The 15,197-nt window shown below is 40.7% G+C and overlaps 1 protein-coding gene across 1 annotated transcript in view; it reads left to right on the forward strand.

Annotated features, from left to right (window-relative positions):
• LOC117010994 (Down syndrome cell adhesion molecule homolog) overlaps positions 1 to 15,197 on the forward strand; it is a 114,350-nt gene that overhangs the window by 26,785 nt on the left and 72,368 nt on the right. Inside the window, exons 7-9 of the mRNA XM_033086197.2 lie at positions 60 to 206; positions 1,945 to 2,100; positions 9,911 to 10,044. Coding sequence (XP_032942088.2) covers positions 60 to 206; positions 1,945 to 2,100; positions 9,911 to 10,044 — 437 coding nt within the window. The remainder of the gene's footprint in view (positions 1 to 59; positions 207 to 1,944; positions 2,101 to 9,910; positions 10,045 to 15,197) is intronic.

The raw sequence follows: 15,197 nt of genomic DNA on the forward strand, positions 1-15,197 counted from the left end.
CTAAAAGATGAATATTGAGTTGTTTTCACTGTGTTAAAATGATGAATATCTTATTCCAGTGCCCAGCTGCCCTCCAGGGAATGTGCAAGCCACTGCCACATCCCCAGAAACCATCTCCATTTCCTGGTCAACGCTGGCAAAGGAAACCCTGAACGGGATCCTGCAGGGATTCAGGGTTATCTACTGGGCCAACCTCTTGGATGGAGGTGAGAGACACCAATCTGTTACCACTAAAAACCTCTATGTGGCCTTTATATCATTTTCTCTCTGGTGTGAAGGCATTTTGCTTCCTTTTTTATTTTTTTTGTTTAGTGAAAACTTTGTCTACCTGTGAGGGAGAAATTTTTTCTAGAGTTTTAACAGAGCAGCAAAGCTGCCTGGAGGAACATCAGGGAAGGATCCCAACAATGGGTTTGCAACACTCCACAGGCATCCCATGGTACCCAACACAACCTGAGCAAATTTCACCTCAGTTACAAAGTCCAGAATTTTTTAATCCAGGATTTTTTTTAAGAGTGGTGACATGGATGCAGAACAAACCAACCCAAACCTGGTTTTCACTATAATTTCTTTGGTTATCTCTCCCTGCTCAATATGCAATCACTTATTTTTTGATAGGATGCATTTTCTCTCCATAGCTGAGGGCAAAAAAGGGAATTTTCTTTGGGAAAAGCTTGTTATTTCCATGCCAGCTTCTTCTGTTGTGCTTTGTACTCTTAGCATAATTCCTGGGGAAATAGGCTCCAGAGCAGAGACTGAGTGAAAGGATCAAAGGAGAATTGTGATGCTTTACTAATTTGCAATTTATTGCGTGATGATAATTCCATGTATGGCACTTTGTTGTAAATCAAACAAATTAGTAGGTTTGAGATGCACATGACTTTATTCCCACTTGCCCTGTGGATTTTTCACAGCTGTCTCCCTTCTTTTGGTTTAATCCACCAGAACCACAGTTCACTCTAACATGCAATTGTGCAAATCCTGGCCTCTGTTAGTGTGGAAAGGGGAATTTGGAGTGGAAATGAGATCCAAAGGCCTATTATTCCTGATGTTAATGATAGACTCAAAAATACTTGGAAATCGACCACCAATTCCTTTAAAAATAAAGATTAAAAATGTATAAGAAGCATACAGAAAAAAATGTAGACATGTAGGGCATAAAATTAAATGTTTACAGTGACGCCTGTAGTTTTGGATGAGATCCTGTGTGGATATTATCACATCTAAGCTCCTATGTGATGTCTCACAACATGATGAAAAAAATATGATGTTCATGCCATGCTTAAAACTGGATTTTCTTTATTTATTCAACTTTATTTGCTGCCCTAAATATGTTTAAAGTTGGGGTTTTTTTGCCATATGGGTTGTACTTCTTAGCTTGCTGAAAAAAAAAAGAGATTAATATGAAGTACATCATCTTTCTGCAAGTAAATCTGATTTTACTGTGTTTAAATCTACTGTTAGCCAGTATTGCTGCTATCAAGTGCTTTGCAGCAGCACTTGCTGCATATTTTAAAATAAAGGGGACTTTTTCTTCATTTTCCTTATGAGAAATGGTCTTTCTCATAACCAGAAAATCTTTATGAAGATAACCAGCATTCTCATTTTTTTTCTTTAGGGGATGTTTCACAATAATCTCTTCTTGTTATCTGTTCTTTATGAAAAATCTCATTACTTGTAGAATTTCTTCAATTCTCTTCATCATATTTTTTTTAAATTGCAACCAAAAAAAAAAGAGTTAGAAAATGAAAAGTGGGTCTGCTTCAAATAGTAAGAGGTCAGGACATAAATGAATTCATTTTAATTCATTATAACTCATTGCTGTTCTGTAATAATGAAGCATTACTTGTCTGGGACACCCAAGATTTCCACAGCAGGTATCAACACCTGGAAGAAGAGTGAACTTGGCAGTAACTCCACTTCCTTTTTTATTTTATTTTATAGAGCTGGGAGAGATAAAGAATGTCACTACTACCCAGCCATCCCTGGAGCTGGATGGCCTGGAAAAATACACCAACTACAGCATCCAGGTGTTGGCTTTTACCCGAGCTGGGGATGGAGTGAGGAGCGAGCAGATCTTCACCCGCACAAAGGAGGATGGTAAGGAGGGAAAGCATTTTCCATTCCCACTTCTAAGAAATGTTTCTTTGTCTCAGGCAAATACTGTGCACAGACATGCAGAGATTGAAAACTCAGCCCTGCCCCAGCCCAGGGAGGAGCTGGAGCTGCTCAGAGAGCCCAGAGGAGCCCCAGGATGAGCAGAGGGATGGAGCAGCTCTGCTGGGAGGAAAGGCTGGCACAGCTGGGATTGTTCAGCCTGCACAGGAGAAGCTTTGGGCTGAGCTCAGGGTGGCCTTGCAGGGCCTGAAGGAGCTGCAGGAAACCTGGAGAGAGACAATTCCCAAGGGCTGCAGGGACAGCACACAGGGAATGGCTTCACAGTGGGGTTGGATGGGATCTTGGGAATCAGGAATTGTTCCCTGGGAGGGGCTGGGATGGAATTGTCAGAGCAGCTGTGGCTGCCCCTGGATCCCTGCAATGTTCAGTTCCAGGTTGGACATTGGAGCAGTGGGAGGTGTCCCTGCCATGGCAGTGGTGGAACTGGATGATCTTTAATGTCCCTTCCAACCCAAACCATTCTGAGATTCTGTGAAAATGAGGGAAGGGAGGACAGGCTGTTCTGGAACTGTCTGACATTGCTTTGATCCTACTAGGAATAATATTTTCAGTCTATATATATTTATACATACAGATATATATACACACATATATATATTTATAAATCCTCCCAATACCTCTTCCCTGAAACGCAAAATAAAGGATAAAAATGTCTTACCTTTGTTCCTTGACCAAAGCATGGAAAATTCAATTCCTAACAATGAAAGTTTAAGAAACTTTTAATACTACACAGACACAGACATGTGAGATTCCATAATCACTTTATTGTAATTGTAACCATTATAATCACTTCAGCTCACCTCAGTAGGATGCTGTGCCCTGCTCTATTTCTGAACCTAAATTCTAAATTCAGGGGAGGTTTTGTCCCTAACCTTTTTTAATGCCTTGAAAATGCTCTGAGATGTACAAATGTACTTTGGATCCACTAAATGCTTTTGAAAAACTGGATCAAGAATTTTTGTGGTATAGATAAATATGCTCACAGTCCTGTCAATGAGGTTACTTGAATATTGTTTAATGAGTTACACAATATGTTTTCAAGGAAATTAGTCAATGGATTTTCCTTTCTTATTTATCTACTTTCTTGGTCACTTGTGAAGATATGAATATATTTGCCAACTTTTTTTATTTGTAATGAGATTTACAAAAGTGACAAGAGAGCAGGTTCAGTAAATTAACTGACTTGATGAATTTATGGTGCTTTTTTGCCAATAAAAAATTATGTGATGAAAGTTATTAATTTTTTTCCAATTAAATATTAAGGGACTCATTCTAAAATTTACATACATTATAAGGTCACCTGGCCCCAGCTGTAGCTGTGTCCAGAGGGAGGATGCAGTAAATGAAAATTGCTCAGCTCTAGACTTGTGTGTCTGAACACTGAATTTTCTGATATCAGCCTAAAGTCATTTAAAAGTTACTTTGGACTCAGATGCTCTTGGGACACCCAGTGCTTGGAAGTAGATGGATTTATTTAAATGAAAAAAAATCTAAAATGTAACGTCTAAAATGTAAGACAACTGTAAAACACATGCTGCATTTTCAAGTTACTTTTCAAGTTACATTTGTCAAGTAGATCCCAGCATTCTAAATTCCCTAAATTCTCTCTGAACACAAAGGCTCTGAGCCCTGAGCTTTGGGAGTGGGATTTAAGCCACCAGGAGCTGGATGAAATGTCCCACACTGCTCCAGGAGCTTGGGGACAGGCTGGTCTTGGGGACATCTGGTTCATGTCAGAAGCCTCAAACTTCTCCTTCTCCTTCTCCTTCTCCTTCTCCTTCTCCTTCTCCTTCTCCTTCTCCTTCTCCTTCTCCTTCTCCTTCTCCTTCTCCTTCTCCTTCTCCTTCTCCTTCTCCTTCTCCTTCTCCTTCTCCTTCTCCTTCTCCTTCTCCTTCTCCTTCTCCTTCTCCTTCTCCTTCTCCTTCCCCTTCCCCTTCCCCTTCCCCTTCTCCTCCTTCTCCCTTAGCCCATCCCTTCCTCATTTGCTCATCCCAGTCCTTGGTGGTGGCTCTTTTTCTGTCTCCATCTCTGGGATCAGGCAGGCTGAGGGGAGCACATTGCCTCAGACTGTGTTTGGCAGCTGTGCAAATGCTCATCTCTCACTTTTAATCCTCCTGGCTGCCCAGCAATAACTCACCTTAAGGCAGCCTGACAAAACTTTCCAGATTTTCTGATGCCTCACACTGGTTCCATTCATTAAATCTTTTGTCCAGAAAACTAAATGGAAAGGTGTACCAGAAAATACAATGACTTCAGCTTCACAACTTTTTATTAAGGGCAGGAAAGATTTTGAGTGGAATGTACAGAAACCTGCAGTTAAGATTAAGCCAAACCCAAAATCCTGGGTCTAAACATCCTGAAGGGTGTGACAGATAAAGAGGAAAAGAGGATTCACATTGCCAAACTCCAAGCACCAAACAAGTGTTCGTTCCTCAGAAGAATGGACATTTCTACTGTAATTTTCTAAGGAAAGTGTTCTGTAGAGGATTATTCAGAAGGACTAATTCCAATGCACCTAAAAGATCCTGCCCTGAAACGAGTTTAAGCACTTCCTTGGCATTTAATGACATGAGTAAGTTGGGATCTTAACAGAGCTTAGAAATGGAAACCTTCTATCTCTGCTCCCAGATCTTCTCTGGCTAAAATTATGTCACAAGATATTCCACTCTTCTCTAGTAAAATCTGGAAATCTGGCATATTTTTAAAGAAGCTGCCAAGCTCTCCACATCAATATTGCTATGAGGTTATATCACATCATTAATTCCTTTCTGTTTTTTTCATTTTTTTTTACATGAGAGGAAACTTTTCATTGTAAAAGCAATGGTGCAGCATTTTCCACTGCTACTGGAAAAGTCTTTGGGGGCTTCCTGTGACTTCTGTGTTGGTGTTCAGCTAAAGACATCAACCCAAAATTTCTTCAGCAGGCTTGAAATCTCCAATGGGGCAAAATAAGGGTTCCCCAGCAAGTGAATCCTGGATGGAATGTGTTGATACTTTGATTTCTTATAATGTTTGATACTGATTTTAGACACCAGAGGTCAGACACTGCTGCTGATCAGCAAAGGAAGTGAGAACAACTTAAGCAAATAATAGGAAATGAGCTTTCAAGGAATGAGCTTTCCTTTCAATGGGATCATATTTATAGGTTTTATCCAGTTTTTCCTCCCCCTTTTCTGAAGGTTGACTTCAGAAAAGATGCTGCTCTTTTTGGAGTTCCTCCTGGTAGAAAAATAAGCCAAGAGGAAATGTCCAGTTTTTAAAAATTCATTCTGGTTTTATCCCTTACCTTTTCCACTTTACAGTTTCTAATAAGCTGCTCATCCTCTTCACCTGGAGACTTGATTTAATAAACCATTAAAAATTAAAGCAGCTCTTCCAATTCTTTTCCCTGCTGTGATCAAAATGCAGTTTGAAAGGCTTCTCCCTTTTGTAGCAAGAGGGAGCGTGCGTGACAAGTTCCCTCTCTGCTCCTGTGCTGCAAATGCAATATGAGAAAACTACAGCTGAAACAAGGAATTTGCTGCCTGAACAAGCCTGAAACATGTCACAGCACCTTGGCTGGCAGCAGTGGCCTGACCTTGAGCAGATCACAGGAGGACACAGACCCCAGAGCCCCCATCCCAGGAAAGATTTTCTTAATTTTTTTTTTTTTTTTTTTTTTTTTTTTTTTTTTTGAGAAAATGCATTCCTGTGCACAGCAAGCTGTTTGTGTGCCACAGAAAGCCTGAATCCAGAGAGATTTTGCTCCTCTCCTTTTTCTCCCTGGGCACCAAGCTTCCTGACCATTGGTATGAGAGGCATAGAGAGTATCTGGCAAGCTTTACAGTTATTCTAAAATGATTAAGCAGAAATCCAGTCAGGTGCATGTTCAGTACTCCTTGGAGCAGAGCTCTGCTTGGGCTTGTTCAGCTGATGAGAGTGACTGAGCCCTGTGATGAAAAATTGCCCCTGATGACCTCTTAATGCACTTTTTTTCTAGTGGTAAAGATCTCCAATTTTATCTTTTTGACTAAGAAGCAAAAGGCACAGAATAGAAAATGCTCCTCTTGGGAAACTGGCAGGATTTGATAGAAATGGTGTGCTTAGTATGAGGCCAGTTCAGAGTAAATTCACGTGTGGATGGGTTTTGGCTGGCATAGATCTGTGTTGTAGGTGGGATATCTACATGAACAAACAGGCAGCAGACAGGAATCGAGTTTATTTTTATTTTTCTAAGTGCAACCAGCAATGGAGTAGCCCTGTGTCATGCAGAATTCAAACTCTATTACAGAACAAGGCTCAGATTTCTGATTTATTTGTGATATCACTCCTAAATGCACCACAGTCTGTGCATTTGCCTCCCTGCTGCTCAGCACGGTGAAGAAAAATGGTGATAATCTCTCTGCTTATGAAAAGGAGAATGAGAAAGTTCCTGGAGCTCCTCCCCATTATCTGGCACATCTAAATGCTGTTTCCCAGCCCTGTCATATCAGGATAATTGCCTGCTCTGCTTTAGCATTCCACTTGCACTGTCAGGAATACAGAGTGTTCTCCTCCACATGAAAGCAGGATGCTATTTCCGTGTTTTTCAAAGCCTTGCTAGCTGGAGAATGAGGCCATCTTTGATCTTAAATTTGCCACATCTGCTCCCTAGAAGGCTGCAAAGTTGTTTAGAAGCAATCCTCAGCTTCTCTGTGCTCAGCCCAGGTTGTCCTTTGGCTTCTCACCTGATGACCATGGGGGAAAAAAAAAAAAGAAAATCTATGGAATGGTGCAAATTCAGTTTGGCATTCTGGGAGCTGTGAGAGTCAGTGTGCTAAATAAAGGTCCAGGGAGAATTCAATAAAAGAGCTCATGGCTCCTGATACTGCTGGCTTGTAATGACTGAAGCCAGAAAGGCTGGGGATGCAATGGCAATGAGGGAAAATACCTTAAATTTGCTTGGCAAGGCTCAGGATTTTCCTCTCCAGCCACCACATCCCCCAACCACAACTTCTTCAGATTCCCAAGGAACCCAGTTTAGTAAGAAATGCTTCAGTTAATGCTGAGATAACTCCTATGAGGTGCAGGGGATGGGTTTGACCAATGGCTTTACCCTCTGGACAGACAACAGCAGGGGTCTGTGAAGCACCAGATGAGATTCTGCAGGATTCGTGCCAAGGAAATGCAAACACTTCCACACACACAGTGGAATGACACACAGCTTTCATGTGCACAACCCAGCAGTGCAGCAAAAAGAGGACTAATAATTGAGTATTCAGAAGAATTTTTGCAACACTGCAAAAATTGCTGCCAGTGAGGTTGAGGGGTCCTTGGGTTGAAAATTTTACTGTGTGGCTTCCTAACTTTCTTTCTGGCCCCTCTTTCTGCTGGTCTAACACCAGACAGCAACACAGCAATGACAAGGAATGTTTCCCACATGGACCCAATGACTGGAAAATGCCAGATGAATTCTGAGTTAATCCCTCAACAGTCGACAGCCATGACCAATTACCATCAGAACCTGTCCCTATAGATCCCACCCTAATTTAACAATAAATTGCATTAACCTCATCCATCTATTTGAAGTGATTTCCAAAAAACATTGCTATCCATAAAGGAATCCTCCTGTGGGTTAGGTAATTACCCTGGAGAGCCAGCTTTCACTCCTCAGCAGCAGGAGCAAATAGCATTTCTAATGAGCTGGGTATAAATAACAAGTTGGATGCTGTCAAGCATCAATATTTACTCTGCATTGGATAGAGCTGCTAACTGAATTAGCCCCTTTGCAGCGAGGGGCTGGGTTTGCATGCAATTATCATCATGACGTTCTCACTTGATGCCTAATTAGCTCTCTCAGCACACTATAAATAGAAAATGCACATCCAGAGATGTTGCACTGAGTGGTGCCTGTCAGTTTTCTCACATCTTCCAGGACCACCTATGTAGATTTTAAATTGATGGTCTCCTCACATCATTTTTACACAAAAGATGGGCAAATTTAGATGCCAGGCTGGTTGGCTTCTCTTTATGGGCAAAGTTTTGTAGCAGGATAATAACTGCTTGCTTAATTGAGGTAGAACAAAGATTCTGAATTTATCTACAAATATCAGCTTGCTGGACAAGGGATTTTGTCTAGGGACCTCTACTGCACAATAACTGTTTTCTGTGAAAGTAAAGAAAGCTGATCAAGCATTGCAATGGTAATTGAATTAGAGATTTTAACCTTTTGGTAGTTTTACTTGAGATCAGACAAAAATAGCAGATTCCTCACAAAGCAGTTGTTCTATAGAGAACAAAGTCCAGAAAACTGTTTCATTCTGTCTTGAATAACCTATCTAGCAATTTTCAATACATCTATTTTAATAATTTGACATAAGTATTGACCACACACAGTGCTAAAATACCTTTCAAATTATTTGTTTTCAAGTATTTTCAAAGGTGTGTTTTTCTGGAAATTTTAAACCCATTTATTATGATATTAAATGTAACCTTTGTTTTGTTTAAGTACAAGCTTGTATGTAATGTGATATTCCAGCATGCAGGGAAGGTGTGTTTTTCTGGAAATTTTAAGCTCATTTATTATGATATTAAATGTAACCTTTGTTTTGTTTAAGTACAAGCTTGTATGTAATGTGATATTCCAGCATGCAGGGAAAAAATATCTAGCAATTTTGCATGTTAGTGAAAGAGTGTTTCCAAAGCTGGAGAGCATTGTACAGTGCAATGTGTGTTTGAAAAACAGCAGATGCTCATGCAATCAAAACCTTTCCCAAAATGCAAGGCTGCAAAAGGATGTACTTAAGATTACACAGCAAGATTTTAGCATTTCTGAGCTGGAGCTTTTTCCACGTGGTTTTAGACAGGAGGTTTGGAGGTTTTGAGCTCTTTCTCTGTGATCATTTTGATGGGTTATATAGATAGCTGTGGTAATTAGAGAAATAAATACACTGCAGTGCCAGAGAGAGGTCTGAGCTGCTGAGGGCAGGGTGAGGGACAAGAATTCTGTGTGGAGAGATGTCTGCTCACACATGGTGGCACTTGCTGGCCATGGGTCACATCAGGCAGTGCAAACTGCTCATTTGCACTCCACTTCATTAAATTCACAGCTCTGCTCTGGATGTCCATTAAACTGTCCACATGTGTATTATTTCCAACACTTTGGCATGGGTTGTGTTCAAAGCTGGCCATTTATCAGAATGTGTTGTTTGGCAATTTCTGTGAGCACGGACAAGATATTTTCACGTGTGCATTTGGGTTCAAACTGAAAGGGGAAATTTAGGTTGGACCTAGGGAAGTTCTTTACTGTGAGAGTGGTGAGGCCTTGACACAGGTTTCTCAGTGGATGCCCCATCCCTGGAAGAGTCCAAGGCCAGGATGGATGGAGCTCTGAGCACCCTGCTCTAGTGGAAGGTGTCTCTGCCCATGGCAGGGATTTGGGAGATATTTAAATTCCCTTCCAACCTAAACCATTCTTGGGTTCATTCTATGATTTTATGCATGCTGGAGGGGATACTTCACAGAATTTTAACCATCAGTGGCAGGTTCTGCTTTGGGACCTCTGAAGAAGAGTTTCTCCTCTGTTAAGGATGGGGTCACACCCCCCAAAGCTTCTCCCTAAGAAGGAGGCTGCTCCCTAAGCCAGAGTGTCCATCTCAGTCCATGGGGGCACAGCCACCAGAGCAGCACACTCCCTTTTCCTCTTAACTCCTCTGCTACACTGGGGTGATTGAATATCTGCCTTGGGCCACTCTAACACTCTCTGCTTTTCCAGTTCCAGGCCCTCCTGCTGGAGTTAAAGCAGCTGCTGCCTCAGCCTCCACGGTGTTTGTGTCCTGGCTGCCTCCCCTGAAGCTGAACGGCATCATCAGGAAATACACCGTGTTCTGCTCCCACCCCTACCCCACAGTAAGTGCCACAGCCCTCTGTGCAGGGCTGGCAGAGCAGATATCAATCCTTCATCTTCTCCCTGCACTTCCCCTCCTGCCCTTTGCCTGCCCAGGACCTACAGAGAGAAGGGAGAGTTCAGTTTGGTTTATTCCGCCCATCAAAATTTTTGTTTCAAACCTATTGCAGAACATAATAATTTTTTCACAAATAATTATTCACAAATAATTTCAAAATATACAGTTGGAGTATTTTTCAAGGTTTAATTAGTTTAGAATGTAACAAGTTACATTTTCCAGAACCAGCTGCACAAGCCCTGTTGCAGCTGGAATCATGTATTTATTTACCCTGTTCTCATCCAAGTTCCTGCCTTCTTGGCTTGAGAATTCATGTGTGAAGGAACATAATGACTTATAAACAAACATATCTGCTTTTGAATAGGCTTATTTATGCCTGGAGTATTTGCCCACTTTAGCTCTATGTGCTTTTACTTGCTGAGAAAGTGACAGGAGGAAATTTGAATGGAGTATCAGGTTATTTTTCTTCCTTTCTGAATCACAAAGAAATTCAGCAATCTTTAAACACAATGGCCAATTGCTCTTTCTAAATACCCATGCATATTTATTTTCATGTGAATTGAAAAGAATACTTATTTATTTTGTATCTGAGGTTTGGATTTAGATTTCATCCAAAGTTTGGATTTCAGTTTAAAGCAGGACTTTCCACCAAAGGTAAAAAATGCAATCTTGGTTTAATAGGCACGGAAAATGTTGTTCCAGGAATTTCCAAAAGTGCTTCAGGCAAGTGGAAATTTTCCTGCCTCCAAAGGCAGGGGGCTGGAGCAAGGTGGTCTTTTAGATCCCTTCAAACCCAAACCATTGTGTGATTCTCTGATTGATGTTTTGGGATTACTGTCTCCTAAATCCATTAATTTCATATTTGTAGCAAACCAAACCATCTTTAGCACACCTTTAAATGTAAAATATCTGGAGATTTTCCATCACAGTTCATACATTTCTGTGGCACTCAGTGGGTTAAAGAGGTCAGAGTTTAGAGGACAGCTCTGAGTGGGGATCAGGCACTTCTCTGGGGGCTTGGAGAGAACACCAGATGGTGCTGCTGCCTTCTCCAGATACTTTCCCTGCACAAAGCTGCAATGCTTCTTCCTGGGGCTTTGCTAGCAACATTTTTTCCTATATTTACATCCTCAAGAAAATAAACATCCTCCGCTAAAAATATAATCCTCTACCATGTGAGTCTCTCACATACAAAACTTCCTATTTTGTGGTTACCTTTTGGAACACCTCAGAGATGGACAATGACAAGAACAGGGTTTTTTTTTTTCTTCTTTTTTGGCTTTTCTTGGCCTGAACAGAATGTTACTGCTGTATTTTTGTGGTGTTCATTATGCAGGGAGATGTGTGAACCATCATGGAACCATACCTCATGCCCAGGTAGAGGTACTTGGAGGTGTTTGTGCTTTTTATTAATTGCTGATGTGCCCCCAGGACAGATGATCTTTAATGTCCCTTTCCTCCCAGAGCATTCTGTGATTCCATGATCCTGCTGTTACCTTCATGCAGGTGTGTGTACATATAAACACATACATGCACACACAGATATATATATATATAAAAATATGTTCAACATGTATCTGTGAGTCCCTGTTCCAGTGTTCTGCAGATCAGCAGGAGCTGTGGCTTGCAGAGATCTTCTGTGTCAGCCCTGTGTGCTGAGTGAGGCAGGAATTACACTGGGGCTCAGTTTCCAGAAGCCAAGTTGGACATTTTTAAACAAATGCAAGCCCTCAGGACATATTTAATATAGGACACACTCCCTCAGCTTTATTTCTAACAAAATGCTTTGTTATCTTTTATTCTGACATGGTTTGTGAGCTAAAAAAGCTGTTTGATTCAGAGCTGCTTTGCAGTGAAACAAGCCTGCTGCAGAGCTGCTCAAATGCCAGCACTGCTGTGCAGATACACTCAATATATCCAGGGAAGTTCTTGTTTGATTCACTGCTGGCAGAGACAAGTAGCTGACAGAGGGAGAGGTCTTAAATTGGGATGAGGAGGAGAATAAATAAAAGACCTGTGTCTTTATCATCTCTTCTGCCACCATAAGTTGCAAGTGCTGTAGCTGCAGGTATGGAGCCCTAAAAACTTCATCCATCAGTCACAGCCCTGGCTGCAAAATTACTTTGTTAAAAGTCTGCTATTCAAGCAGAAAGGCAAACTCAGTTTTCAGGCATCAGTGAGAAGAAAGAAAAAAGGACAGGGATAAAGGTAAAGTGATGGGGAGGCAGCATTCTTTGCAGATTGTATTTTATTGCTGAGAACAAGTCAATGCAATAGACTTTAAACAGGTTAACAACAGATCTCTGCACAAGAACACTGCTTTTGTGTTTAAGTCACCAACAGGAAAAATAATTAACTCTTTTGGCTGTATTTTGCATATTTTTATTACAAACATAACGCTTATACAACCCTGACATATTATAAAATGAAGATTTGCTGCCTCTTGCTCTGCAAAGGCAGAAGCTTTTAAAACTTCTGCTGCCTCTGTATAGAACAAAAGGCATTTCCTCTTTAAATATTTTGAGCCCTAAGGACAGTGCTTGCCTGGGATGTTTCAAACCACAAATATGATTAATGTGTGAAAAATGGAAAAGATTCTCCACTGCAGTCTATTTTCTGGCCAAGATAAAGGGCAAGCAAGGATCCAATTTCACACTGTTTAATTGTTGTGTCTATAGTATTCTACAGTCATAATTAGGCAAAACTTTTTCTTTTTTATTCTGAAAATGTAGGAAAAGAATACAGAAATATGAGACTTCACAGATCCTTCATTCTCCAAATACAAGAAACAGAATATGCCAGAATTTAAGTTAGAAAAATTTGGGCTGGTTCAGTTCCTACTGGTTGTGCAGCTTCAGGAGGCTGCTCCAGCACTCCCTGCCTTGGGCTGGAGATGTGCATTGCCAGGGATTTTCAAAGTGCAACAAAAAAGGAGATTTGGGGGTTTTCTGAAGAAAAAAGACCAAAAAAAACCCTCCCAAAAAACAACCACCAATCTCTTGTTGCATTCAGATGAGTACAATACTTAAGGAAGAATCACTGGGATTCAGTTAGATTAGATTAGATTAGATTAGATTAGATTAGATTAGATTAGATTAGATTAGATAAAATTTAGATGTCAGAAAGTGTCTGGAAATACTGACACACAGGTTAGCCAACCTGGGGAACTTTGATCTCAGAACAGGTAAAAAGCATTTCCTAAAGAAGCAGGAGAGTGCTGAGGGCAGGAGAAGGAAGGTTAAGGGTCAGGATTTCCTGGTGCATTAAGGTATAAAAAAGTGCCTGTGCACAAGGACAGGGAATTTTTGATACGGGAAATTCTGGGAAAAAATTACCATGGGATCCTGGTCAATTCTTGAAGCTGGGGCCCAGACTGTGGCATCTCCATGCACTGAAAACATCAATAGCTCACTCTTGACATGTCCTTGAGCCACTTGATGCAATTTAACTTGCTTTCAGAAGGGGGTTGGACTGGGTGACCTCCAAAGGAACCTCCCAACCTCAATTCTGTTATTGTATGGCAGTTTAAAACTGGAAAAGTTGGTCAAAATCTGTATAAAACTAGGGAAACCAGAGTGGTAGAGTTAATGTGCAATTCTCTGAGGAAAAGAGACTCATTAAACTGACACCAAGATGTCTCATGAGTTAGAAGTCTCCAATAAAACTCGTGTGACATTTTAGGCCACTGGCAGGACTGTTTGTCTCTCCCATCTGAACACTTTCTATGCACAGTCTCCCAAACAAGTTCTGCTTTTAGCTCTCACTATCAGGAAATGAGAGAGTGGGAGAGAGGTCATCTTATTTCACATCTTAAGTGAGTTCCACATGAGTGGAGGAAAGACAAGAACCAACTGACTGTGTCCTGAAAAGGAAAATCACCGAGAAAGGAGAATGGTCTCCATTTATTATCCTTTTATAGGCACTTCTACTTACATAACTCCTTTCCATTAATCTCCAGGCTTTCTGTGGAGAAAGAGTGATGCACAAATTAATGACCTGCTTTGCTGGAAACAGCAGGAAAATCCTATTTAATTTGTTTGCTCCTATTAATGAGTGACCCACTAGCAGATGAGCAAAGCCCAAACAGCAATAACAATCATAATGAATACACTTTTCTAATCAACATGCTAAAATAGGCTTTAATATCTGTATTTCTGATTGGGTGATGTCATACTGTTTATTGACATCCAAATGATTTTACTGGTCTGTATTTTCTCAGCTCTTTTCCTCACTTTCTAGCACAAATACCCAAAGACTGGCAAATATGACAAGAAACTTGCAAAACATACAGGTACATATTTAGAACCCTAGATTTCAGATAAGAACCAGTTTATTCTCTGGTCTTTAATCCTGACAGTAGTTTTGAAATGTTGGTTGATGAAACTGTTGCTTAGCTGTGGGATTCTGCTAAGAGATTATTTGTCCCTCAAACCCACCTTTGACTGAATTCTCAAAAGACCAGAAGCTTGAGGGCTGGAAGGAGAAATTCCAGAACTGTTGAATCAGATGAATGGAGTGAGAATATTCCTGCCAAGATCCCAGGTGATGCTGTCATGATAAACTGGGTTAGCTGGATGAGGAACCAGAGCACAAAGCAGACCCCAGTGCTGGAATAGGGCTGATGATTAGGAATTATCTCATAGTGCAAACCCTACAGTCTGTCCCAGGTAGCTGTGTTGGAAAGAATCTTTGAAAACTGTAACCTGCATTTCTGGATTTCTCCAAAGGATATAGAAAGCTGAAAGCCCAGGAGAGATTCATATTTCTGTGAAACAGTTAGATTTGGAATAGGTAGTGGTAAAAAAGTTTCGAAGTAGGGATGGAGAAGAGGGAAATAATTTTATATTTGGCCAAAGCCCAAGTCAATTTACTTGGAAACATAATCAATATTGGACATCTGAGGCAGACAGTTACTGATCTTTTTGATTTGCTTATTTTACTGTGAGAAACATATTCTTTAGCCTGTTAGACTTCTCTAAGGGGAAATATAAGATGTAATTTAACCAGCATACACAGGAGACTCTGGGGCTGCCCTGTGGAAGAAGAGAGTAATTGCTGCTCTTGGTCTGTAATTCACAGAGTCTGAGTGGGATTTAA

The sequence above is a fragment of the Catharus ustulatus genome, chromosome 2 (assembly GCF_009819885.2).
Source record: "Catharus ustulatus isolate bCatUst1 chromosome 2, bCatUst1.pri.v2, whole genome shotgun sequence".
NCBI classification, from domain to species: Eukaryota; Metazoa; Chordata; class Aves; order Passeriformes; family Turdidae; genus Catharus; species Catharus ustulatus.